The following is a 27,640-nucleotide window of genomic DNA, read 5'->3' as shown; positions in this document are numbered from 1 at the left end:
GATGCACAGGGTTTGCAAAGCCATCTGAGTAGAACCTCACTTTTGATCCTGTCTCCAGTGACCTCCAGGAACCATAAACTTTCTAAATACCCAAGTGGCCGACACCTCCTGAAGTCCCACCATACTGATGCTGCACAAAGGGAGAGTATGTCCCCCTCCTTCACCAAAGTCACACTCTGAGGGACACATGGATCCATCCTTATCTGAGGGGAACAGCCCCTTCTGCTCCTGCCCCTGATGCCATCTGCAGCCGCTTTACTCCAGTCCACAAGGTTGGGCTGGGGATGTAGACCCATAGCCTAATTGCATCGCCACCAACATGCCCCAAGGATAAAAACAATAAAAGCTTTCATTCACTGCCTCATTATCCTTCAGTTCCCAAATAACATCAAACCTGGAGCTTAAGCCCCTACCCAGCCCCAGCTCCACCCAGACACTCTTCTATATCCCCACCAGCTCTCTGATTATTTCAGAATGTATCCCTATATCAACTCCTTGTGCATGTTTTGGTATGAATCTCTAAAAGAAAGGGAGTGCTTTTTAGATAAAGTAGCAAGAAAGGTGTCGCTAAGGAGGTGACCTGGAAGAAAAAAGATGTGAATGGCAAAGGGTTATAGACATAGAAACAGCAAGTGCAAACACTCCAGAATAGCTAAGGATCTTCGAAAGGCCCAGCAAGACTCCCCTCCAGGGAGTAAGGAGACAGAGAGGACTCAACTCTAAAACAAGAGTATGTCCAGAAGTTCCTGGAAGGAATAAGAATTATTATAGCAAAACTTGCGTCACGCTTACCATATGCCAGGAACTCTTCCAGTATTTTACATATTAATTAACTCATGTATTTTTCACACCATCCCTGTGACTTCATTACTTCCTTCATTATTCCCCTTTTCCTAAAACTGCAGAAAACAGAGATACACAAGTGTTTAGACCCCTTTGGGCTGCTATAACAAAATACCACAGACTGGGTGGTTTAATAAACTATAAATTTATTTTTCACAGTTCTGGAGGCTCGGAGGCCTAAGATCAAGGCACCAGCACAGTTGAGTTGTGTTGAGAGCATTCTCCTGATTCTCACTGTGTCTTTATGTGGTAGAAGGGGCTAAGGATCTCCATGGGGTCTCTTTCATAAGGGCACAAATCCCATTCATGAGGGCACCACCCCCTTGACTTAGAAAAGTGAAGTCACTCAGTCATGGACGACTCTTTGCGACCCCATGGACTGTAGCCTATCAGTCTCCTCCGTCCATGGGATTTTCCAGGCAAGAGTTCTGGAGTGTATTGCCATTTCCTTCTCCAGGGTATCTTCCTGACCCAGGAATCGAACCTGAGTCTCCCACACTGCAGGCAGACTCTTTACCGTCTGAGCCACCAGATACCCGAAAAGTGAAGTCACTCAGTCGTGTCTGACTCTTTGAGACCCCATGGACTGTAGCCTAACTTAAGCCCCTTCCAAAGGCCCCACTTCCTAATACTGCCATCTTTCAGTTCAGTTCAGTTCAGTTCAGTCACTCAGTCGTGTCTGATGCTTTGCAACACCATGAGTTGCAGCACGCCACGCCTTCCTGTCCATCACCAACTCCCGGAGTTCACTCAAATTCACATCCATCGAGTTGGTGATGCCATCCAGCCATCTCATCCTCTGTCATCCCCTTTTCCTCCTGCCCCCAATCCCTCCCAGCATCAGAGTCTTTTCCAATGAGTCAACTCTTCGCATCAGGTGGCCCAGGTACTGGAGTTTCAGCTTTAGCATCATTCCTTCCAAAGAACACCCAGGGCTGATCTTGTTCAGAATGGACTGGTTGGATGTCCTTGCAGTCCAAGGGACTCTCAAGAGTCTTCTCCAACACCACAGTTCAAAAGCATCAATTCTTCAGCACTCAGCTTTCTTCATAATCCAACTCTCACATCCATACATGACCACTGGAAAAACCATAGTTTTGACTAGACCGACCTTTGTTGGCAAAGTAATGTCTCTGCTTTTGAATATGCTATCTAGGTTGGTCATAACTTTCCTTCCAAGGAGTAAGTGTCTTTTAATTTCATGGCTGCAGTCACCATCTGCAGTGATTATGGAACCCCAAAAAATAAAATCTGACACTGTTTCCACTGTTTCCCCATCTATTTCCCATGAAGTGGTGGGACCAGATGCCATGATCTTCGTTTTCTAATGTTGAGCTTTAAGCCAACTTTTTCACTCTCCTCTTTCCCTTTCATCAAGAGGCTTTTTAGTTCCTCTTCACTTTCTGCCATAAGGGTGGTGTCATCTGCATATCTGAGGTTATGGATATTTCTCCCGGCAGTCTTGATTCCAGCTTGTGCTTCCAGCCCAGCGTTTCTCATGATGTAGCGGTTAAGATTTCAACATATGAATTGGAGGGAGGGATTACACAAACATTCACTCCTTAGCAGAAAGGTAAATTAAGTTCCTGGCAGCCTCATAATTAGAACCCAGGCAATCTAGTTCCAGAATGCAAGCTCTTAAGCCTTACACTGGGCTTCCCTGGTGGTTCAGACAGTAATCTGCCTGCAATGCGGCAGACCTGGGTTTGATCCATGAGTTGGGAAGATCCCCTGGAGGAGGGAATGGCTACCCACTCCACTATTCTTGCCTAGAGAATCCCATGGACAGAGGACCCTGGTGGGCTACAATCCATGAAGTTGCAAAGAGTCAGACACAACTGAGCGACTAACACACACACACACACACACACACACACACAATCCTTACACTGTGCTGCTCCCCTTTCCCTTCTCATATAGAGTGGCTCATTCATTACCAGTCACATTCTGTGCAACTCTGAGAGAGTTCAAGGTAGACAGGTTCAGGACTGCCCTCCCAGGGCTCGGAACCCACCACCTCCTCTCTCACAGACCCCACCGCAGACTGCCACTCCCTCAGATGCGGATACTGCTCCCTGGACAGCTCATCTTTTCCTACTTCCCATCTCTTCCCACCAGATCTCCTTCTCTCTTTGACTGTAAGCCCACAGAGGGTAGGGAACCTGTTAATCTGTCTTTCACATCGCCTCCCTCACATTGTGCCCAAAACATAGTGAGTACTGATTAAATGTTTGCAGGGTGAAGACTATTTATTTATTATTTTTTTAGAGCTAAGATGCTTTTATTCTACTGAACCCTTTGAGTTCATAATAGTACCTTTTTATTGAGCATAATTGCTTTACAATGTTGTGTTAATTTCTGCTGTACAACAAAGTACAGCAGAATCAACCGTATGTGTACATATATCCCCTTCCCCCAGAGCCTCCCTCCCCAGCCCCATCCCACCTCTCTAGGGTATCACAGAGCATCAAGCTGAGCTCCCTGCACCATACAGCAACTTCCCACTAGCTATCTATTTTACACATGGTAGTACATATCCAATCAATGCTACTCTCTCAATTCATCTCACCCTTTCCTCCCCCCACCCCATGTGTCCAGAGTCCGCTCTCTACATCTGCATGCAGAGTGAAGACTTTAATGAAAAGAGAGAGTGACAGTTGCCCTGTAGCAATGTGTTTGTGTTCCACCCAGATCCCCTGGAATTCTTTTCTGTAAGTTGCCCCTGCCTTGCACCTGCATGCTCAGTCACTTCAGTCCTGTCTGACTCTTTGCAATGCTATGGACTGTAGCCCACCAGGCTACTCTGTCTATGGGATTCTCCAGGGAAGAACAATGGAGTAGGTTCCCGTTTCCTACTCCAGGGGATCTTCCCATTCCTGGAACGGAACCTGTGTCTCTTGTATCTCCTGCATTGCCAGGCAGATTCTTTACCACTGAGCCACAGGGGAAGCCCACCCCTACCTTGGGGGATTTCAAAAACCAGCACCAGCAGCACTTCTTCCAAAGACTCCACTTTGCCCCAAGAGCAAAGAGCCAACAACACCCAGGTATTTGATTCCCAAGCCTCTCTTTTATCCCAGGGCTGTGAATTGGGACTGTCTGGTGTGAAGTGTGGACACCAAGCCTCCAAGCCTCAGGGTGGAAACTCACACCCCTACCAGATTGGGATCCTTCCCTTCTCACTCCATCCTGTTTCTGGGAAACTCAACCTCAGACTTCAGGTCATTTTCAAAATTCATCTGTGAGATAGTATGCCTGGGTGTTGATGGAAAATGACTAGAGCATTCATGGAAAGTTACTGTACTTAGTGTAGCCACAAAGTGAAAATAAAATATAATTTGTTCTGAAACTAGACTGAATTACCTTGATGATTCAAAGGTATTTTAGGAAGTTGCAGTGCCTTAGAGTCATCACGAAAAATCTCAGACACTCCAGTGTGGGGGGGTCTCAGACATGGTGAAGAAAACTTCTGGTAGGCAGAGAATTGGATGGTCAGCTTCTAGGACTGTCTTTCCAGGGAGAGGAGCAGAGAGCAAGCAGCAAAGCTTGGCTCAATATTAAAACTCACAAAACTGATTTTTAACTATTATGAGGATTTCATAACGCATTAATAAACATGAGACCAAAGGGAAAGGTCTAGTTGAACAAAACACACAAGTGCGTTGTTGAGATGAATATGGCTTCCCTTCCAGAATTTGTCTGTTGGTATTTCCTTGACCTTTAAGAGAAGACTTGAGGGTAAGAAGTGGAAGTACGGATTTGGTTAAGAGTCCCAATGAATTAAGAAACATGTTTCAGAGCATAAGAAAAGTCAAGGACCTCAGGTATAGCCATGAACTTGAAGAGCCATGTTTACCCTATTTCTACGCAGCCACTGCTAGTAATTTCTGGCTTTAAATGGGGAATGAATGGTGATCAATGTGTTTATGAACATCCTCATTTAAAAACAAATGGCACCACAGTTTCAGAGTTTTAAATTGTAAACTTAGTAGCAAAATAAGCTGCTACAAAATCCATAGTCTATAAAATTCACATAGCTCATGAGGAGAATGATAAAACTATAGATCATGGGCATTTGTGCTCCAAAGAAAGGCTGAGCCTGCTGTACTCATTATTTCCTCTTGGTATCAAAGACATAGACATATAACACTATTGCCAAATTGCTGCCTCATGCTGCCAGATTTCTGCAAATAAGATTTACATTATTAGGATAATGCAGTCAGCAAATTTTCATGAAAAATAGAGTGCTGCTAGTGCTCAGATTCAAGAAACCTGAATTCTTTAGCAGGCTTCAGAATGTGAGCCTTTCAGAGAAAGAGAAGCTGGGGCAAGACTTGGACACACCACCACATTATCTATGGTGACATTTATGTGATGTCACATATATAATGTCATCTAAGAGTCCTCCTTGAAGAAACTGTATTAAAGCTTTTCTTTCCATCACCATTTAGGGTCCACAGATAACAAGGTTGTGCATAGAGTACTAGAGATTTGGGAACATGGATTTATTCTCTTTATACGATGAGTACTCAATATCCCCATCGATACGTGAAGGTAGAAATCAACCACTGCAAATCCTAAGGGAAATGTTTTTTATAAATCTACTTCCTGCATGCCTTCACTATCAAATCAGCAACTATGAAATAGACTCATTCACCGTATTTTGACATGAGGAAGGAGTTAGACTGCAAAATTGATGTCCTGGAATCCTAACAAATGTTGTAAACTGAGTGTGAGACAATAGATCAGACAAAAAAGGTCTTCTCTTGTTGACCTGCCACCTACCTAGCCTGTCCTCAGAATCAAAACACTGCTTTCTCTAAAAATTTCTCTTTATATGATCAAATATAAGTCTAAGAGCAGCAGGTGACATCATGCTATAACTATTTCTTCGTGATGTTCTCCAGTCTGAAATTTTCAAACAGCATATTATCTTTTAAATCATGCAACTCACCTCATCTAACAGTCACATTACTTGCTAATAGCTTTTTTCAGGCTACTCTTTGCAAACAAGCAAAATAGGGACTTCTCTGGTGGTTCAGTGTTTAAGAATCTGCTACCGTTGCATAGGGCACCAGTTTGACACCTGGTCTGGGAACTAAGCTGTTGCATGCTGTGCGTCAGGGCCAAATAAATAAATAAATAAAAATAAATTTTAAAATAAGCAAAATAAAGTTATAGAAAATAGTTAAAAATGTAAAAATGGAGAATGCAGTCACTTGTGTTCACATTCTTTCCAGGGTGAAAGGGTATTTGTGGAGGTCTGTTCTATTCTGATCAATTAATTAGTTTAAAATCCTGATGCACAACCTGAACTGTGAGGATAATAGCTAGTATCATTTTTAGAACTTGGTATATGCCAAGTATTGTTCTAAAACGTTTTTGCATCTGTTATCCATTTAATTTTCATCATTCCTCTATGAGAAGTGGTGCCCTGTTTACACCCACTTAACCTAAGAGAACATGAGGCCTGGTTGACTGAAAGTCACAAGCTAAGGCAGTCTAGTTTCAGAGTAGATGCCCTCAGCTGCATGAATGGATATGCAGGCTCTGTGAGGTCTGGAGTCCTTGCTTACAGAATTATTTCCTATTATTCTAGTATTCTGTTCTCTAAAACTGAGGGGGCTGTCTTAAGAAATTTGTGTTCCTATTGGGTTTTTAGGCTATCTGAGAAGTATAGAGCTATAGCTTGATATATTCAAGGCCCAGAATCCATGTGAATGTGACATGAGGATGCTGTCTCTCTGCAAATTCTCACTTTGAGAGCTTCCACATTTATAATCAAGCATACACCAGAATGCAGCCTGTCTTTTGAATTGGACTGTTGCAAACACGAGTATGTAACACAGTCAGACCTCATTGGGGCCATCCTTTGCTGGTTGGGTACATTGGCAGTGAGAGATCTGAAGGCATATACTTGGCAGCAACTTCAAAATGCCCAGTTGGTCCCAGAATGTTAACATGCTCATTATGTGCATTTATTGTGCCCGGGCTCCCCACTGTCCAAATCTCCCCCGAGTCCCAATCAAGAAGAAGTATTGAGAGGAATACTGCTAATATGACATGACTGAGGACAATACAGAGTGACATGACCAGAGGTGATGAAGAGAACACTTATGGTTTCCTGACTACACCTCCCCCATCCCTGCCACATATCTTAATGCATACTAACATCCCTGCCTTGGCAGTCCCAGACAGAAAAGCCAAAAGGTATTTATGAAGCTGCATCCATCAACAGCATCAGTGGTCCACCAGAAATGCTGTCAGCTTACAGATTGACTTGTAGTCACTGTCTGTATATACCACTCACTTCCCCACTTCACTTCTAACTCTGCTTCCAGGGGCCAGCAAGGCATCTCCCCAGAGCCCCTACATCTTCACAAAGACTTAGGGATGCAGGATAGGAAGTAAGAGAGCCTTAATGAACCATTTGCTTCATTAAGAGGGAAAAGCGGCAAAAAGAGGAACACATTGGATTTCAATCTAGGACCAGGATATAGAGAAAATAAACAAACAAAAACAAACAAAATCTGTACATCTGTGGTTGCTGAAGAAATCTTCCAAAACAGAGCTGTACCCATTCCTGACCCCATAGCACACATGTTCAGGGCCTGATTTTAAGTAGGTGCTTTTTTTGTTCAGAACAGTTCACCCTTTATATGATGCCTGAATTTATTGCAAATACAAGGATATAGCTGAATAACACACTAGTGTCCCAAACACTGAGAATTCCCAACTACACTACTGAATATATCCAGAGAGTGATTCCAAATTTTCTCATGTGAACTTTTGATTGACCTAGATGTTAGGAAAATGTCTTACAATTTTTAAAAATATGTTCTCATCATTAAATGGGAAGCAGTATGTTTTTCAGAAAGCATTCTGTAGGTACTGATTTAAGTGTTTCACTTAAAATTCATGGACAAAATTGCATATTCAGCATTAAAACCAAATTGCACATAATTTAATCTTTCTTTAAGATTAAGAAGCTTATTTTGAGACCTCCCTGAAATTCAGGAATTTCATTATGATTTCAACTTGTATTGCATGAAAATAAATGTGAACATAGCAACTGGCAGATGACCCGAGAATTGTGTGCCACTGGGCAGTGTGCCTCCTGGTCATTTAGGGAAGGTATTCCTCAAGGGGTCTTCTCACTTTGGAAGTCAAAAAGAGAACACACTATAAACTCTTTGACTTCAGGGAGTCAAGCCAACAAGAAGAATTTCCATTCAACGTATACCATTACTTGCCTCAAATACACTATACAAATATATTCAGAAAACCAAGATCAAGGCCAATCTGAATCTTAAATCCCATGGTGGTAATCTGGGATAAGACAGGGTTTCTTTTTAGGCTGATGAATGAGAATTTTTTTCTCCTTAAAAAGAAAATCATTATTATCTTTGAGGAGAGACATAAAGGCAAAAGACACATAATGTAGTGAGCTGAAAATGGATTCTCATTTCTAACAAAACCTGCTGGGTCAATGGAATTTCTGTAGAACTAGTGCTGTGAAATTTGGTTATAAAAGAATAAAGAAACCAATAAGATAAAGATATCACATTAATGGAGGGGGAAGAATTATTAAATTCCTCTCCCTTTTGACATTTCCTCTGACAATTAGTATTTCCATCCTCATCAGATGATGTTAATGCTAGGCAAATTTCCAAAGGAATTAAGTCATAAAACATGTTTTGAGGGAAAGGAGGTGGGGGGAAGGAAAAAAAAAAGAGAAAAAGAGAAAGTAAAGAAGAAAGTTGGTTTTTTTTTTTTTAAATCATCTTTAAAAGAGCTTCCAAGACTAGAATTAAGTACGGCATTAATTTTTTTTCCACCAAGTCTTAGTCTTGGCAGGTTTCTGCTAAATGCAGGAATTTCATGGATGCAGGAACTAGTGATGGAAAATGCATTATTATACACAACGATTGTTGTACTTGAGAGGAACTATATGGGAAAAATAACACCCTAGAATAAATACAAATGAAATTCATGTATCAAAACCAATACTGTGAAAAAAGTTTAAATGTTTCTTGCATTTATATCTAGTCATTAACCTAAATGCAGATTTTAGTTCAAGCTACACTTCTGCCTCATGGTCAGAAGGCCTGAAAACCTGTGACGTGGAAAATTGGCAGGATAAAGAATATTGAATTGGCCTCCATGGAAAAACAAAATTTGGCAGCCATAACCTCCTCCTTGGGCAACTCCCCCCACCACCAGCCCCATCAAATTTTCCTCCCTAGCTCACTCTTATCCCAGGAAAGAGGCCAAGGGAAGGCCATATATGAGCTCAAACAGCAAGCCAGTGTCACCCTAACCATTCACCAAGGGATCTTCCTCCTTGACCTTGAATCCCATGGTTTGAGTGAGGCCCCCCAGAAGTCCCTCTCACTCTCAGAGAGCATAGAGGCTAGAGGAGTCAGTACCTCCGGACTTTGGTTTCCTTCTCCTTTGGAGAAAGTAGTGGAGTGAGGCATCTTCTTTACCGGATGTGAATTTGCAATTCACAAATGAAAATGATAAATTCCTTTGCAGAAATCCCTAAAGTCTATTCCCTTCCTCCACCCCTACTCCCATTCTATTTTAATCCCACTTTTGGTCTGGTTGCCCCAAGCAAAGTAGACATTTTCTCAATGTTTTATTTAGCCTAGCAAACAAAACCCAGGGACTTCTCCAAAATTATTTCTCCACCTGGGGAGATCCTAAGGACCTACCTTACCCCTGGGGCCCACCTCTCTCCCTCCTGGAGCTCACCTCTCTCCCCCCTGGGGCTCACCTCTCTCCGTCCTGGGCCTCACCTCTCTCCCTCCTGGGCCTCCTCCCAAACTCAGGCTCCATTAAGCAGCCCAGTGTTGATGGAGAATATTTCCCTTCCAGCCCATTTCCAACCTCTCCCAAACTCTACAGCTTCAGAGGGAACGTTCCCCAGGCCCCCTCACTGGGTTCCCGGACATTTGCATGAGCCATTTGGAGTGAGAACCTCCTTCCCAACGTGAATATTGTTTCCATTGTGCTGTGCCTGTGTGTGGTGGTTTCACCCTGATCTTTTCTCTCTTTGCAGCTGGTTAATAATCCACTAGCAAGTCAGGCTGCAGCGGCTGCAGCAGCAGCAGCCATGGGCTCCATAGCAAGTTCACAGGCCTTTGGCAATACCCTCTCCAGTCTGCAGGGGGTCACAGGTCAACTAGTTACTAATGCACAAGGACAGGTGAGTGGGAGTGGAAACAAGAGTGAATTTGTATGGCAGCTTGAACTCGGAAAAGAAATGAATTTCTTTTGCATGACAGTGATATGTAACCGCAGTCATTCATGTCAAATAAATAATGTTGACCAGCAATGTCAAGAAGAAGAGAAGGCTTGGGAGGTGTTTCTCTATTTTAGAAACAAGATTTTTTTTTTTCCTTCCCCTAGAATGTCTACTAAGTTTTATGTGGGTTTTATTTCTGTACAATGACTTGTGTTATGACCTTAATTAAAGAAATTACTTTTCAGGACTGAGAAACTCTTGCTAAGAAAATATCAGTTACATTTTACAAGTAAGATTTCTGTTTTGTTTTTAATTTTTTTCATTTTTTGGAAACTTGGGTATTGGAGGAAACTGGTAAGTTTCCTTCCCTAATTGCTCTAAGATTTCTAATTAGCCTTAAGAAAGCCATTTTCTGGGAGATCTCGCTGGTGGTCCAGTGGTTAAGACTCCATGCTTCCACTTCAGATGGCAAGGGTTCAATCCCTGGATGGGAAACTAAGATCCCATATGGTGCACTGTGCAGCCAAAAAATAAAATAAAAATTTTTTTAATTAAAAAAGAAAAGAATGTTAATTTCTGGATGTATGGGGAGGTGATGGGAAACAATTCAAGATGTTCTGTAAAGGAAACAAAGAAAAGGTGTGAATTAGAATAAAGCCAACTGTTAGTCGACGCATGTGCCCGGCCTCTTGCTGATTCTCCCAAGAGCTTAGTGGTTTCTTGCATGCTTGTTGGCTTACTTCAACCTGCCAGGGCCAATAAACCTTCCTCATGCCACCAGCAGGCACGTTTGTTCCCTCCCACTGCACATGGGCCTGCATTGTGGCCACCAAGACTCTGAAAGAACTTCAGATGGAAGTCGTCCCTCTTCAAGACCCCAGTAAACCTAAAAGCTGCATGCAGAACAGAGGAGGGTGAAGCTGGTGGCGTCAGGGGTGGCCTCTCATTCAAAGGCCTGACACAGAGCCCGGGGTCGCTGTGTAGGGCATCTGGTTCTCAAACATTCCTGTGTCTGATGATGAAATGCAAGAAAGAAGCAGCTTTGCATCCTTGCTGATATTTTCTTCTCCCAGGGTTATTTTCCCAATAGCAAGGTTACTACTCTCTGCTTGGCCTGCTCTGGGGGAACAGAAATTGTGACGTCTTGAACCTTGCTTTATTTTACATAAAGAGTAAACAGAGATGCATTATAAGCTAAACTGTCTCCAGCCACATCCCAGGGGAAAAAAAAAGCTGACCTTGTTATATTTCCTGGGCGGGTGCAGGATTGTCCCGTCAGAACCCCGAGGCCTGAACGATGGAGCTTGTCAAACAGCGGCCCCAGGTAATGAATCATCTTATCACAGGTGCACACCACACATATTAAAGGAGGGATGTATGAACACCGTGCCCTCCACAGTCACCTTTCAATGTCGGCTTTAACCCTTGTTCCAATCCCTTTTCATCAAAGAATCATTTTATGCAGCCAGCTCTAAATGGAGGCTCTCAAAACCCTATTAAGATTTCTGAAGGGATGGGGTATTAGTGTGGAGGAAAAGTTGGTTATAATATCTGTAACTCATGCTCAGATCAGGTCCATCCTGGAGGCTGTTTCCTGCAGTTGAGCCCAAAATAGAACACCTTGATTCCTTTCTGCCAGGCAACTAACTCTTGAAATGTACATTTTAAAAGTCTAAGATAGACACCATAACCACTAACTTGTATTTGCCTCTGATTTCTCTTGTCCCCATGTCCAAGTGAAATATACTACTATGCTCCACCTCTTGAGTATTTGTGCTGGAGAAAATGCTTTAGTATTAGAAGGAATTATTAGGAGCTGATTCTTCTGATGATGTAATGGCTGATCATTTTTGCCGGTTACACACCTGCCTCCTTCTCAGGGACTCGAGTTATGACTTTTGCTTTTTGTAGGCTTTGCCAGCTCTCATCTCAGGGATGGCTCTCCCAACCCATAAGTACTCCTAAGGAAATGGGATTCAAAGTTGAAGCTTGATTGGCACTCTGCATTTATTGAATAAAAGTTGATTTTAACCATAATTTTTTTATTTTAGAAATTGTGTTAGGATAGGTGATTTGACATGGTACACAAACCTTCTAAAGTAAAACAACAACAACTTACAGAGAAATCAATTATGCCAACTTGTGAAGTCTTGCCTGAGAGTTTTAGACATGTCCCAGTGTCGTCATGTCCTCCTCCCAGTGCAAGAAAAGACCAAGATGCTCTCATTTCCCAAGTAGAGGAATTTGCCACATTGATGCAGCACTGTGCCTTTTTTAATCTTTGTAATTTAAACACCATCATCTTCCCAGAAAAAGGTGCATGCCCTGCATCTCTTGGCATCAAGATACTTGGTTGAGCTTTATGAAGAAGTCAAATTATACTCCCAAAAAGGCAAGTATTATTTGTTGTGTGTGTGTGTGTACTCCTTTGGCTTGTGTTACTGTGGTACAGAAGTTAAGACTACTTTGGAATCAGGTGATTGCAATTGCCATACTCAGACTGCCATGTTAACTAGGATTACAGCATGCAGCCCATTTTCAGCTCCTTAAAAATCTCTTTGGAGCTTTTGCAGAAAAGATACAGAGAGAAAACTCTAAATATATTTAGAGATTCCTTCATTTGAGTTCTTGACATCAACTATTTTTTAAACGTGAAAGTTCACATGGAAGTCGTAACACTGAAATCTAAACTAAGTTAGAAAAGCATGTTTCACTCCACTACGGTATTTGCTACAGTAGGTCTGTTGAGGCACACAGGGACCTTGTGTTATCAGAAATGCTCTAATCCTTGATCCCCACTACTGAGATTCTCTTTGTTCCCTGGAAGTCAATGTGGGATTACATAGTAGTTTATAGAGTCCTGGCTGAATTCAGACCTACTTGACTGAGAGTGGGTTTAGGTTCCACCTCTTTTTCGTCTTTTGATGTGAGGGTAATTATTTAACTTTCCTCAACCAGAGCCTCATCCTGTGAATTCTAACACAACTCCTGTGGGGCAGCCTGGATCACTGGCTCCAGCTCAGAGGGCAGGAGGTCCTAGGTCTGCCTGCTTGGCTGGGCAGATGCCCACTTAGGGAGACATTTCCCAGATCTCCCTTCAGTCTCTAAACTTAGACTCAACAGGAAGACATTCTACTACCTGAGACTTGCAGTTTTGCTTCCCAGGCTTGGAATCTGACTGTTTTCATTTACCAAATCTCAGTAAATTTAAAGGACATCTCAATATAGTTAAAGGTTTTTTACAGTTTTTTTTTTTCCCAAGTAGTAGTTTTGAGCAAATATCGAGGGAAACCTCAGACATTTCATACCCTTCTAACCTTGCCATTCATTCAGAATAGCAGTTAATTCAAAAGTCAGAATTAACTTGTCCAAAGAGTGAATAATACTAACAAAATACTTCATTCTTTTCTTTACATTTTTTAATTAATTCATTCATTTATTCATTTGGCTGCTCCAGCTGTTAGTTGTGGCACAGAGGATTTTTAGTTACAGCATATGGGATATAATACTTTGACCAGGGATCAAACTCAGGCCCCCTGCATTGGGAATGCAGAGTCTTAGCCATTGGAACACCAGTTCAGTTCAGTTCAGTCGCTCAGTCGTGTCCCACTCTTTGCAACCCCATGAATTGCAGCAAGCCAGGCCTCCCTGTCCATCACCAACTCTCGGAGTTCACTCACATCCATCGAGTCAGTGATGCCATCCAGCCATCTCATCCTCGCTCGTCCCCTTCTCCTCCTGCCCCCAATCCCTCCCAGCATCAGAGTCTTTACCAATGAGTCAACTCTTCGCGTGAGGTGGCCAAAGTACTGGAGTTTCAGCTTTAGCATCATTCCTTCCAAAGAACACCCAAGACTGATCTTCTTTAGAATGCACTGGTTGGAACTCCTTGCAGTCCAAGGGACTCTCAAGACTCTCCTCCAGCACCACAGTTCAAAAGCATCAATTCTTCCAGCACTCAGCTTTCTTCACAGTCCAACTCTCACATCCATACATGACTACTGGAAAAACCATAGCTTTGACTAGACGGACCTTTGTTGGCAAAGTAATGTCTCTGCTTTTCAATATGCTATCTAGGTTGGTCATAACTTTTCTTACAAGGAGTAAGCGTCTTTTAATTTCACGGCTGCAGTCACCATCTGCAGTGATTTTGGAGCCCCCCAAAAATAAAGTCTGACACTGTTTCCACTGTTCCCCCATCTATTTCCCATGAAGTGATAGGACCAGATGCCATGATCTTAGTTTTCTGAATGTTGAGCTTTAAGCCATCTTTTTCACTCTCCTCTTTCACTTTCATCAAGAGGCTTGTTAGTTCCTCTTCACTTTCTACCATAAGGGTGGTGTCATCTGCATATCTAAGGTTATTGATATATCTCCCAGCAATCCTGATTCCAGCTTGTGTTTCTTCCATTCCAGCGTTTCTCATGATGTACTCTGCACAGAAGTTAAATAAGCAGGGTGACAATATACAGCCTTGATGTACTCCTTTTCCTATTTGGAACCAGTCTGTTGTTCCATGTCCAGTTCTAACTGTTGCTTCCTGACCTTCATATAGGTTTCTCAAGAGGCAGGTCTGATGGTCTGGTATTCCATCTCTTTCAGAATTTTAGGGACACCAGGGAGGTCCCTAAAAAAACTACTGCATTCTAAATTCACAAAGCACGTATCTTACCCAGGGATGTTAATATATTTTAAATTATATCACACACAACTTCACTGTGAGGTGGGAAGGTACCAAATGTCTTGATGATAATTAGTGGTAATGGAATTGACAATGGCTGTCACAGTGCTGGGAAGAACATTTTGCTTCCTTCTGTTTCCACGCAAGTGGGAAAGGTAGGCAATAGAAAGAATGCTAGTTACAGACTCATTTGAGTCCAAAGTCATTCAGTTACTAGCTCTGTGACCCTAGGCAAATTACCTGATCTCTCTCTGGCCTCAGTTTTATTTTAAAATAAAAATAATGAAAAGTAAGCCCCTAGATTATGAAGTTATATGAGATGTGTGTGAAAAAAAAAACCTACTATAGCACCTCCGTATGCCATTAAAGACTCAGTAAATGATTATCATAATGTTCATCATCATTTAGAGTTTGTCTAACATTTTCTGGAATGTTTCTTTGTTCAGATATGCAGCAAAGGCAGTCCAGTGCTCAGGCAAAGAGAACAGGCTCTGTAACTAGATTGCCGTTCACCAGGTGTGAGACCTTGGGCAATTGATTTACCCTCTTTGTGCCTCAGTTTCTGCATCTGAAAAATGGGGATTATTACGGCACCAGCTTCTAGGACTAAAGGGCTTAGAACAGGGTCAGGCACATAATGATCATTCAATAATACCATCATTCAATTAATGCTACCTATTAGGATTAATCAAGGAGCTGTGTTTTGGTTTATAGCTGTGCACTGGTTCATAATTCTGCAGTGTCTGAGGAGTTTGAGAATGTGAAAATCTTAATAGTAGGACATTAATTTCCTTTAGAGAAATGTCATCCCTACCCTGGATAGTTCAATAGGGGTGTGTATGTGTGTGTGTGTGTTCCTAACACGTATTCAGTGGGTCTGTTCAGGATTTGGCAAGTAGATTTACCATCGATTTGTTCAGCTATGGAATTGGTTTCCCTCAGGCCCCTGGCAATATCTCCTTATTGGCATTATTGCAGAAAAGTAAAAGCAAATGAAATTTCATTTTATCCTGGGGCTAAAGAAAGCATTTTACATTTTAACTGAAGCTTAGAATGTTTCCTGATGAAATTAGTTCTTGACCACTGTGAAATTTTCTTAAGTGGCAGCAAGGCAAGTCAAAAACCCTCCCTTCAGTCTTTAAAGAGCCAGTCAAGTGGAAAAAAAAATCAGCTAAACAATATTACTCTTTTATATATATAAAGAAGAAAATTTTAAAGGCCTTACCCATTCAGGTTAACTGAGAATACACACAGCATCCTGTGAATAAACGATGGCTGAGCAGAGCTGGTTTGGCAAGAAGGAAGGATGTGTTGTAGTAGGGGGTGCTTCCTAAGTGACCCCAAGGCCATCATTAAACAAAAACGATCTGCTGATCCTAACAGTAGCCTCGGCTGGAGAGGGGTGGATGAAGAGGCAGGACCACCACTGGTAACAACTGGAAGGCCATTTCAGTATCATAGCTTTCTAAAGTGGTGAGAAGTACATGTCTTGGAGTGAAGAAACGCGATGCTGACGTTGGGATAGCCCTCTGAAGTATAATAATAGTAAAGCTCCATAGAATCTCTAGAAGGCAAGTGGGTAGCTAAGAACATTGACTTTGAAGGACACAGGTCTGATGGGAACACATTGCTAACTCTGTGGCCCTGGATAAGGTCTAAGAACCTTCCTGGGCCTCTGTTTCCTCATCTACAAAGTAGAAGTGATAAGAATTCTCACATTCTTTTGTGGTGGGGTTAGACGTGATAGCATCAGGGAGACTGCTGAACACAGTGCCTGCTAAGTCTTAAGCATTTAATAAATTGTATTCATTGATCCATAAGTTAGTGCTGTAGCTATTGTTTTTAGGATGAAAAAGCAGCAATTGACACTGAACTATAAGTTGCTAAAATCATTCAATACGATGGGAATTTCCTGGCTGTCCAGTGGTTAGGACTCAGCACTTTCACTGCCAGGGCCAAGGTTCAGTCCTTGGTCTGGGAATTAAGATCACTCAATCCACACAGTCAAAAAAAAAAAAGAGAGAAAGAAAATTAAATAAAGTCATTCAACACATAATTTAATTAAGAAGGAGAATCTTTTAGAATCACTACAATATGAATGAATATAAAGTTATAATAAATGCAAATCTTAGCCAAAGGATTGAGATATAATGAACGTATACATGTCTATTGAGGCCCTCTGTGGGTCTGATTAGGTCTGTCTGTATAGGACAAATAACAAAGCCACAGCTGCCCATGTTGTAAAACTAATTTTAAACTTTGCACAAAGAAACAAATCGATGGTAAGTCTACTTTAACAATGGGACTTGAGTCAGTGAGATGTGTTTGATGTATCCAGATAAAACCAGTTGAGTGGGAATTTAGGAATTTCCCATCAACTTCTGTATTTCATTTTTTATAATGAAACACGGTAACTCTAGAGAAAAATAGAAGTTTTTTACATAAAAAATAGTACAAAAGACATTCTTGATAAACCACCCAGATAGTAACCTTTTTCCATACAAGCTTAAGTTCTTTTGCTTATTTTTAAAAGAAACAAAACATTCCTGATACAGCTCAGGCCTTAAAACTCCTCCCATTCCTCTCCTTGCCTTGCCCTGGTGATTACTATGATAAAAACGGTGATTCCTTTCATGCAAATTTTGCATTTTTACTACAAAATATTGATTTTTTAAAGCTACAAAATCATTACAGAATACCATCTTAATACAACAAATAGAATATATTATTTAGAAACTTTGCACAAATAAAAATGAAACACGTTTTTTTAAAAATTCAGTCAGTATCTAAAAATTCCAAGTAGGCATCTCGATATACCCCTGCCCCCAAATATTACGAACAGAGCAATAGACACGTGTAATACATTCAACCAATGAGCTTGGCCATGTTTTCTAAATCAAAACTCAAAACGATGTGAAAAAAATTTTTTTATTTTCTCATATCTAATCCACGTGGAGCTTAGAGTATTATGAGCAACTATACATCAACTTAAAGAAGATCTTATCTTCTCATTTGCAAATATCATTATATGAAGGTTTTTTTAGGTGTAAAAATTCAATCACATTCAGTGAAATACATATAAATTAGCATTGTTTAATAGAATAACAGCTCATTCTAGGGACTGGGAAATCTATGTTTATGGGGTTAGTAACATTATACGAATTTTACCCTGGCTTCATCCGAGTAATAAAGATAAAACAATAACCACAATAAACCACCCCAATCTTTCCACTAACATATCAAATTTCCCCTTTGAGCCCAGTTAAGAGCTCTATTTCCTCATTTCAGGAGAGGCCATTGCATTAAAGCAGTGCTTCCTTAAGTGTGCCCCTCAACACTCCTCACAAAAGGGGGTTCTCTGAGGAGACGTGGGAGGTGCTGCAATCGATGAATACACATGAGGCTGGGCAGGGGACACGCCCCACCCAGCAGATGAGCCAAAAATCCCTTTAATTTCTTTAACCCTGCTTTCCCCAAATTCCCTGCCACCCGCCATATCCTTCGAATTTACAGTTTGGAAAATGGTGCAGGAAGTAACTTACTTGCATCCCTATCCACATTTTTGAATAATAGTGCTGAGTTGTGTCAGACTCTTTGTGGCCCCATGTACTGTAGCCCACCAGGCTTCTCTATCCACGCAATTTTCCAGGCAAGAATACTGAAGTAAGTTGCCATTTCCTTCTCCAGGGGATCTTCCCAACCCAGGGATAGACCCAGTGTTTATTCCGTCTCCTGCATTGGCAGGCGGATTCTTTATTAGGAGCAACACCTAGGAAGCCATTTGAATAATGACTTTGATCAAAAAGGAGCCACTTCCAGGAAGGTTCTGGTCTGTCATGAGGTTGGGAGTGGGAGGCTCTGCAGTGATTTCTGCCCTGCTGTTTTGAGTGCACACACCTGCATTGCACATTTTTGCAGAAAGAAGGGATCCCGCGCCACTGAGAAGAACTCCCTGGGGTTGCAATCTGAGCACTGTGGGCAGACAGACAAATAGGTGGCGGCCCCCAGGCCTCCTGCTGCGGTGCACTGGCTGGAGCTTTGGCACCTGCTGTGACTGGGCAGGGGTAGGATGAAGGGTTCCTCACCATTCTGAGAAGGGAGGTGCCCTTCATGGGAAATGGCGATAACGAGCCCCAATGGCCCGCAGTGATTCAGGGAGATGGATTTGATGAAGGCCTTGCTTCTGCAGTGGCTCAGCTGCTGACACACGGGACCTAATCAGGTCTCAGAGGCGGTCAGGGCCACAAGGAGAAGCTCCAGTCTGTCCCTCATTGTGACAGCGAACTGTTCAGCCCAGCCCTTGCTGCCTGGCCAAGGGTCAGCTCCTCTCTCCCTCTCTGGCTCCCTCCTTACCACCTCCATTTCTGAAATGAAAGGGTTAATCCCATTAGTGTCATCATTCCCAAAGAGCTGGCCAAGTTAAAGAGCTGGAAAATGAAGCACCCTCAGAAATCTTTCTACCTTCCTCCCAGAGCAGAACTCAGCAGGGTAGCGTGTCCTGTGCAACTAAAGGGATGGTCAGATGGACAGAAACAGGAGGAAAAATCTAGTTTGGGGGATTCCTTCTGAAGACTAAACCTGAGAGAACCAAGGTATCTCTCATCTAAAGCAGTGATTTGGATTACAGTGCTGACACAATTTTCCCCCACTCTGGTCACTACATTTTTAAAAAGAAATTCTCGAGTATTACATTTTCCTGTAAATAGGGAAATGTTTTCTTGTGTAGACTCCTAGAGTAAGACAGTTGGGTAATCTTTCTGGCTAAAGAATAAGAAAGGAGCCAATTAACTAAGGGAGCAACCTAATTAACAGCTGTGATTCTAGAAAGGCAATAAGTTACAAGACTTCAAGTTCCCTCAGAGCTAGTCTGACTTTTCCAATCTTTGTTTCAAGAACATAGTTTACATTCCAATTACTGTAAACTTAATGGCAAAATAGTATCACTGACTAATGTTCATGGGATTCATTTCAGTGTGCAAAACTCTTCAGCCATCTTACGTCTTAGAGCGGTGCTAGGTTTTAGCTGAATGCTCCTTCAGGCTAAGTGATTTCTAGAAAAGCAAAATGGAACTCTAGCTCCCATGCACTGCGGCTTCACCGTGGAGCAGGTATCGTATGTGGTCCCACGGGGGCACTTCACCACAGGTCTGATGATCCCAGCCATGCAGACGAGCAAACTCTCAGGAGAGTTCAGGCAGCCCCCTGGGATGATGCCTTCAGTAAGTGGCAGATCTGAGATGCGAGCCACAAATCCGTATCCATCCTGCGGCTTCTACCTCACCTTCTGGGGTTCAAAGACCCAGGTTCATTTTCTGGATGCTCCATAGATTTGTCACAAATCCAGAAACTGCATTGCCCCATCTACAAAGGAGACCTGTAATTCTTTTCCTATCAACCTCAGAAATTTCTCTTGATGATACACAAACCCTCACACATTGGAAACTGTTAAGAGCTAGGCTGCTGCTGCTGTTTAGTCGCTCAGTCGTGTTAGTCTCTTTGCGACCCCATGGACTGGAGCACGCCAGGCTCCTCTGTCCAACAAGTTCTCCAGGCAAGAATACTGGAATGAGTTGCTGTTTCCTTCTCCAGGGGATCTTCCCAACCCAGAAATCGAAGCTGTGTCTTCTGCTTGGCGGGTGGATTCTTTACTACTGAGCCATCAGGGAAACCCAAGTCTTAAATGAAAGTAAAAGTTGCTCAGTTGTGTCGGACCCCGTAGACTTTAGAGTTCATGGAATTCTCCAGGCCAGAATACTGGAGTGGGTAGCTGTTCCCTTCTCCAGGGGATCTTCCCAACCCATATACAAAATTAAGGACCATTTATTTAAAAGGTAATTCTGTACTGTGAGTCTGAGAAACTACTGATCTTAAGTTACACCCTAAGTTTAATAACAGCTTTTTTGTAATGGAAGAAAAGTAAACAAATGTATCAGTTGTTAGGGGCAGCCTAATTTTACAAATATTAAAAAATGTAAAAATTATGGGGATTATGTAATTGAGGAAGTATTATTTATTTGATAAATCATCAACCAAATCCAGCATCAGAAAGACTATACACTGGGTTGTTGTTGATGGCTCTCCTTTTAGTAATTTTTAGTGAAAAGTCAGAGATAAAAGTAGAAGCTATTTATGTCTCAGTTTTTCCAAATAAAGGGTGAAAATTAAACTTGATTTGGGTCACGGGCAATGAAAGAGAGGAAATGTGAATTTTGACTTAGCATCCCTAGAGCAACATCAGCTTTTTCTGTGCAATTTTTATGGTTAAGCAGAACATTCTCAGAGAGGGGAAAATATCAAATTCACATAGGAGACTCAGTCAACTTCCCAGTTTGTTCATTGTACCATTTACTACACCATATGCCCCAATAATGCACCCAACTTTCTTGTTGGCCTAGAAATTGTTGACATGATGCGTTCTTCTTAGAGATGTAAGCATCATGTCATCAATCAGAGAAAGCCAGCAATGGAAAAGTCACAACTCAGAACAGTTAGAGGAGCCAGGTTCAAGTTCAACTGTACATATGTAACCTTTCATACGATCCGGTGGAATACAATCCATTAGCCATAGAGTTCAGTCGCTCAGTCGTGTCCGACTCTTTGCAACCCCATGAATCACAGCACGCCAGGCCTCCCTGTCCATCACCAACTCCCAGAGTTCACTTGAACTCACGTACATCGAGTCAGTGATGCCATCCAGCCATCTCATCCTCTGTTGTCCCCTTCTCCTGCCCCCAAACCCTCCAAGCATCAGAGTCTTTTCCAATGAGTCAACTCTTTTTGCATGAGGTGGCCAAAGTATTGGAGTTTCAGCTTTAGCATCAGTCCTTCCAATGAACACCCAGGACTGATCTCCTTTAGGATGGAGTGGTTGGATCTCCTTGCAATCCAAAGGACTCTCGAGAGTCTTCTCCAACACCACAATTCAAAAGCATCAGTTCTTCAGCACTCAGCCTTCTTCACAGTCCAATTCTCATATCCGTACATGACTACTGGAAAAACCATAGCTTTGACTAGATGGACCTTCGTTGGCAAAGTAGTGTCTCTGCTTTTTAATATGCTGTCTAGGTTGGTCATAACTTTCCTTCCAAGGAGTAAGCGTCTTTTAATTTCCTGCCTGCAGTCACCATCTGCAGTGATTTTGGAGCCCCAAAAAATAAAGTCTGACACTCTTTCCCATTTCCCCATCTATTTCCCATGAAGTGGTGGGACCAGATGCCATGATCTTCGTTTTCTGAATGTTGAGCTTTAAGCCAACTTTTTCACTCTCCTCTTCCATTTTCATCAAGAGGCTTTTAAGTTCCTCTTGACTTTCTGCCATAAGGGTGGTGTCATCTGCATATCTGAGGTGACTGATATTTCTCCCAGCAATCTTAATTCCAGTTTGTGCTTCTTCCAGCCCAGCATTTCTCATAATGTACTCTGCATAGAAGTTAAATAAGCAGGATGACAATATATAGCCTTGATGTACTCCTTTTCCTGTTTGGAACCAGTCTGTTGTTCCATGTCCAGTTCTAAGTAGCCATAGAACATTGCTCCAAACTGCTATTCATCTCACCACCTAACACATTCCACCTTGTAAAACTAGCAATACACATTAGATGCCAAGAAGTTGTCATAAGGTACAGACTTCAGAATGTGCCAGTAAAGTCAAGATGTGATATGATTTATACTTACTAATAAATGGCATCAATCAAGCAGCACACAGGCACACAAAGAAAAACACTACACACCCCTGATCTAACACTTGTCAATAGATAGTCACAATAGTCCAGTCGCAGAGTGATAGAGATAAAATGTGCAAATATCTGTGTATTCATTTGGAAAGCAGTCCAAGGTAAAGAGCACAGGCTTTCAAATGAGACTCCATCCCCAAGCAGCTCTGCAACCCCAGGCAAGGCCCCTAATCTCACTCAGTTTTGTCTTCCTGGCAATGGAAGGCATTGCTGTCCTCTGATGGAAGCTGCTTGCAGCATCACATGTCTAAGTGCCTCCTACCACGCCTGCCATATAGTTTTCATTTCATACATATCATGCTCTCCCCACCTCTATATATTTTATCCACTGCTCCAAAGTAAGGTCTGTTTAGTATATTGAAGTTTTATATGGAAATGCTTTTTTTTAATGCTTTTAAGCATAATGCCATCCAGTATTACTGTATCTGATGAAAACAACATTTGTCTATTTTACTTAACTTTCTTTAATTTTTTAAACCACTGTACTAGTATTTCAGGGTTGTTGTCAGGATTAAAAGCAACAAAGGGTATTAAATGCTTGGCACAGCTCCATGTACATACCGAGTACCAAGCAAGCCCTGCCTCTCTCCCTCACTCTGGACCACCAGGGTTTTGAAACCCATGGTCACCCCAGCATGCAGAGAGGGCCAGATTGATGATTTTTCAGTCCACTGCTCACACTATTAATAACCAAGTAAGCTAACTACCTTGTTTTCTCCATATTATCAGCGACAGAAGGTTAAGTGATGTCTAGCTTGCCTCTGTAACATGACTACGTGGCTGAGGACAGGAGAGCGTCCACTTTTCCTCATAACAAAATGTTGTACTTTGTTTAATCAAAAAGCAGTCACAAGGGTTTTATCTGCGGGGTTCACTAAACTATTGTTCATTTCTTACGATGCTCTAGAATAAGAACATTTCTGTCTACCTTCAGTAAATCTGCAGGTGATATTAGCAAGCTCTCCCATACCACCGAAAGGAAGAGATGTAGTGATATGTGCAGCTAGAGAAACAAAAATCTGCTTCAAATTCAGAGAATTTGAGGATTTGATTGCAAGTTGAAACTGATTTTAATGTGATGACCTTCTCAGTATAATTGGTTACAAAAGAAAGTTTTGTAATATGAAAGGAGAAAGATATTTAAATCATTTATGTTTAAAAGGTGATGCACAGAGAATTCTCTGTCAGTCCAGTGGTGAGGAGCCCGCACTTTCATTTCCAGGAGTGCCAGTTCAATCCCTGGCTGGGGAAATAATATCCCATAAACCATGCACACAGCCAAAAGTAAAATAAAAGTCTCTTACTAAAAAAAAAAAAAAAAAAAAGAGTGGTATACAAATTGCTTAGATGAACACAGAAGGGAGTGAGATGGCATGCTACTCAGAATTCTAAGAATTCATTCTGAATTTTTGAGATCACAAAAGTATATACATTTTAAAATATTAGCAAGAGTTTCTGCTCTCCCTCAGCTCACATCGGGACAGCATAGTGGAAATGGAGATAATGTTGATGGTTTTACACCTAATCTAGAGGAATCAGAAAGAACTAAGAAAGTACCCTTCTCAGAAACCGAATCTTGGTACCACATACATTGCTAGAAATGCCCCCCAAATTTTTAGAGAAGTTAAACAGGTTCTTTTTTAATTCTGAGTAGATTAATTTATTGTTTTGTAACTAAATGTCTCCATTGTTCTTTAATGTAAGTATTACTATGCCAACTTCTACATGATTTAATAATCTTATACAATATATATGAATGAATTCATCTGGCATGATGAGAAACATATTCCTAACAAGGCTGTATTTATAGCTTTGCAATTAACAATTCCAAAATTTGTATTATTGGCATAAATTTTGATTTCTTGAGCTTAGAACAGGATAGTTGGAAAATCATTATATTAGTGAGATCTTTTGCCACTTTATTTTAATTTTTTTTAATTTGACTACACCAGGTCTTAGTTGCAGAACATGGGATCTTTGATCTTCATTGCAGCATGTGGGATCTAGTTCCCTTACCAGGGGTCAAACCCAGGCCCCCTGCATTGGGATCATGGTGTCTTAGCCACTGGACTGCCAGGGAAGTCCTGGTTTATTTTTAGTAATAAATTAACATTGTCCCGTGACCAAATTTGAAGTATCAGATGTGTATATAGTATATATATCATATATTGAAAGTGAAGTGAAAGTGTTAGTCACTCAGTTGTGTCTGACTCTTTGCATCCCCAAGGACTGGAGCCCACCAGGCTCCTCTGTCCATGGAATTCTCCAGGCAAGAATACAAGAGTTTGTAGCCATTTCCTTCTCCAGGGGACCTTCCTAACCAAGGGATTGAATTCTTGTTTCCTACACTGTAGGTGGATTCTTTACCATCTGAGGCACAAGGGAAGCCCATATTATATATTATACTCTGCATGTATATTTTGTATATATTATGGACACACATATTATATTGTATATATATTCTATGTATATACTTTGAGGGACATTTAAAATAGAAACCAGAAAATTATGAGAAATAACTAGAAGAGTGCAATGGCCCTCTGTCCTTACAGTTATCAAAACCTGCCCAATGGTTAGGGGTAAGAGAGTGAAAATTGGTCACCTATGAAAATGAGGATACAATTTTGAGAAAAACTCATCGGCATAATTCTAATGAGTTATAGTCTTTGTTGTGAGAAACGAGAAATTCAGTGGTTTCACCCTAAAGAACATTGGAAAAACATTACTAAGAAGAAATTGAAAAAGTAAAATATGGTAAAGTGATGAAGACAACTTTTTTCTGATTGAACAGATAGATAAATTTTGCATGCAAGTATCAAAATACATTTAATTTTGCCACAACAATAGATATTCTCTTCACAAAAAGCATATGAATCATCCTGTCCTCATGAAAGTGGGTGGTAGTAAACAGATGCCTCTTTAATGACACCTGGCATGGCTTCATTCCCCCACCTCATCCCCCTTTTTTTCTTTTTTTAGAGGCTTGTTATACTAATTTAAATTCAACTTTACAGCCTGCGTGCTTGAATGCACTCACAGTACTAGGTGATGATAAATGCATGCAGCACTTTCTTTTTCTCTTTTTCTTGCTTTTTTTTTTTTTTTAAGAGCAGAGAAAGTTTGTTACAGGGGCCAAGCAAGGAGCACAGGTGGCTTGTGCTCAAAAACCCCAAACTCCATGCAGCATACTTTTGAGCAAGTGCCTTCACTGACTCCCACTGCTCCAAAGAATTTGGGATAATGGAGATCACTGGTCCATGATTTAGGTTTTTTGCTATCTTTGCTGTAGCTCTTTCTTCTCTCATTTGGGAAGAAATATTGCCATTTCCTTCTCCAGGGGATCTTCCTGACCCAGGGATCGAACCCGGGTCTCCCACATTGTAGACAGACGCTGTACCATCTGAGCCACCAGGGAAGTATATAATAAACAGTGTGTAGGTGCAGGGCTTTATTTAGGAATGTTTACTAAAGCTTCTTAGGGCTAAGGGTGAGTCAAACTAAAAAGCAATAGCTAACTTTAATCTGATTTAGTCACTTAAACTGGCATCAACAGGCAAAACCAGAAACACTCCCTCACATTCTAAGTCCTTTTTTGCTGGCATCAAAACTTAGAATCTTAGGCAAAGCCATGTAAATGCTTACAAAGTTCATCTTTCTGCAAAATGATGGCTTCACCACAGTTGTGATTCTCTCTGCAGGGGGGAAAAAAAAAAGTGTTTTAGGAATTCCACAGTGCTGGCAACTGTAAAGAAAAAAACAATTTTGTAGTCATTGGGGAAAAGATGAAAGAGATGAAAACAAATGTTTCCAGTTCATGTTTAAGAATTTGTTTTCTGGTACATGGAACATCTGACTGGACAAATACTATGAACATTATAGTGACAATTTAAGTCTCTAAAGAGAATTGGAAATTGAAGCATTAGATATTATTTATAAAGATTTTCATTTCTTCCATTGAAAATAACATGAGTGGGCTTCCCTGGTGGCTCAGTGGTAAAGAATCCACCTGCCAATGCAGAGGACAAGAGTTCCATCCCTGATCCAGGAAGATCCAGCTTGCCTCGGAGCACCTAAGCCCGTGCACCACAACTATTGAGCCTGTGCTCTAAAGCCCAGGAGCCACAAGTGCTGAGCCCACATGTGACGTGAAGTCCATGTGCCTCCAGTCTGTGCTCCACAATAAAAAGCCTCCACAATGAGAAGCCTGCACACTGAAATGAAGAGTAGCCCCTACTCATCGAAACTAGAGAAAGCCTGCACACAGCAGCAACGACCCAGTGCAACCAAAAATAAATAATCTAAATAAATCTAAAAATAAAAGTGAGAAGCTACAAGTGTGATACCAAGGCCATGATGGGTTGAAGGCATTTGCTTTTGCATGAAATGTCACACTTGTCCCTGTTATAAATAATTGCATATTGAAATATACTTTTGTTTTTATTCCAATTAGGACTCAGTAGATAGCAAAATCATAACATAGTCACAGATGAAGTGGAAATCTTTGAGAGCATGGTAGAACCATGTAATGAATTCACATGGATCCTTGTGGTGGAATCAAGATGGCAGAGGTTATGACTGTGGTGTGGTCACTGAGGAGAAATATTGTCCTGTGAAAACTGAAGAGCATTCCCCACTGTGTGCCTGTCATTTCTACTCTGCCATGGGAAATGGGCCATTTCAATTATGTTCTTGGGGACCAGGTGTCCCAAGGGATCCACTTCCCATCTACCTCCCGACACCCACCATGAATAACTCAACCCTTACTGATAACTGACTTCAAGATGGCAGACCCTTTAGCCATCTTCTTTTCAATGATCAAAGTTATTTAAAAATAAAAGCTAGGATCAGGAGGTATTTCTCAGACTCCCCAAATCTAGAACAGAGCCTGGCACATAATGGGCACTTAGTAAACAGAATGCAGAAATCAAATTTTAATATATTAGTATTCTTCAAAAAAAAATTTTTTTAAACTAACACTTTTCAGGAGAATATAAGAACCTATTTTAATGATGAGTGAATTCAGCCATCCAATGACACAAATGAGTAGGCAGTCAGTCCTTGAAAGGAGGAACTTGGGAGATCCCCTCAAGCCACTGACAATTACAGCAGTTTCCCTGGGGGAGGGAAAAGCCA

General features: G+C 41.4%; 1 protein-coding gene across 1 annotated transcript in view; it reads left to right on the top strand.

The window, feature by feature from the left end:
* POU6F2 (POU class 6 homeobox 2) overlaps positions 1–27,640 on the top strand; it is a 496,246-nt gene that overhangs the window by 432,873 nt on the left and 35,733 nt on the right. Inside the window, exon 6 of the mRNA XM_068973219.1 lies at positions 9,908–10,054. Within this exon, the coding sequence (XP_068829320.1) occupies positions 9,908–10,054 (147 nt within the window). The remainder of the gene's footprint in view (positions 1–9,907; positions 10,055–27,640) is intronic.

The sequence above is a fragment of the Capricornis sumatraensis genome, chromosome 5 (genome assembly GCF_032405125.1).
Source record: "Capricornis sumatraensis isolate serow.1 chromosome 5, serow.2, whole genome shotgun sequence".
In the NCBI taxonomy this organism is placed as follows: Eukaryota; Metazoa; Chordata; class Mammalia; order Artiodactyla; family Bovidae; genus Capricornis; species Capricornis sumatraensis.
This window is presented reverse-complemented; position numbering and strand designations above follow the sequence as displayed.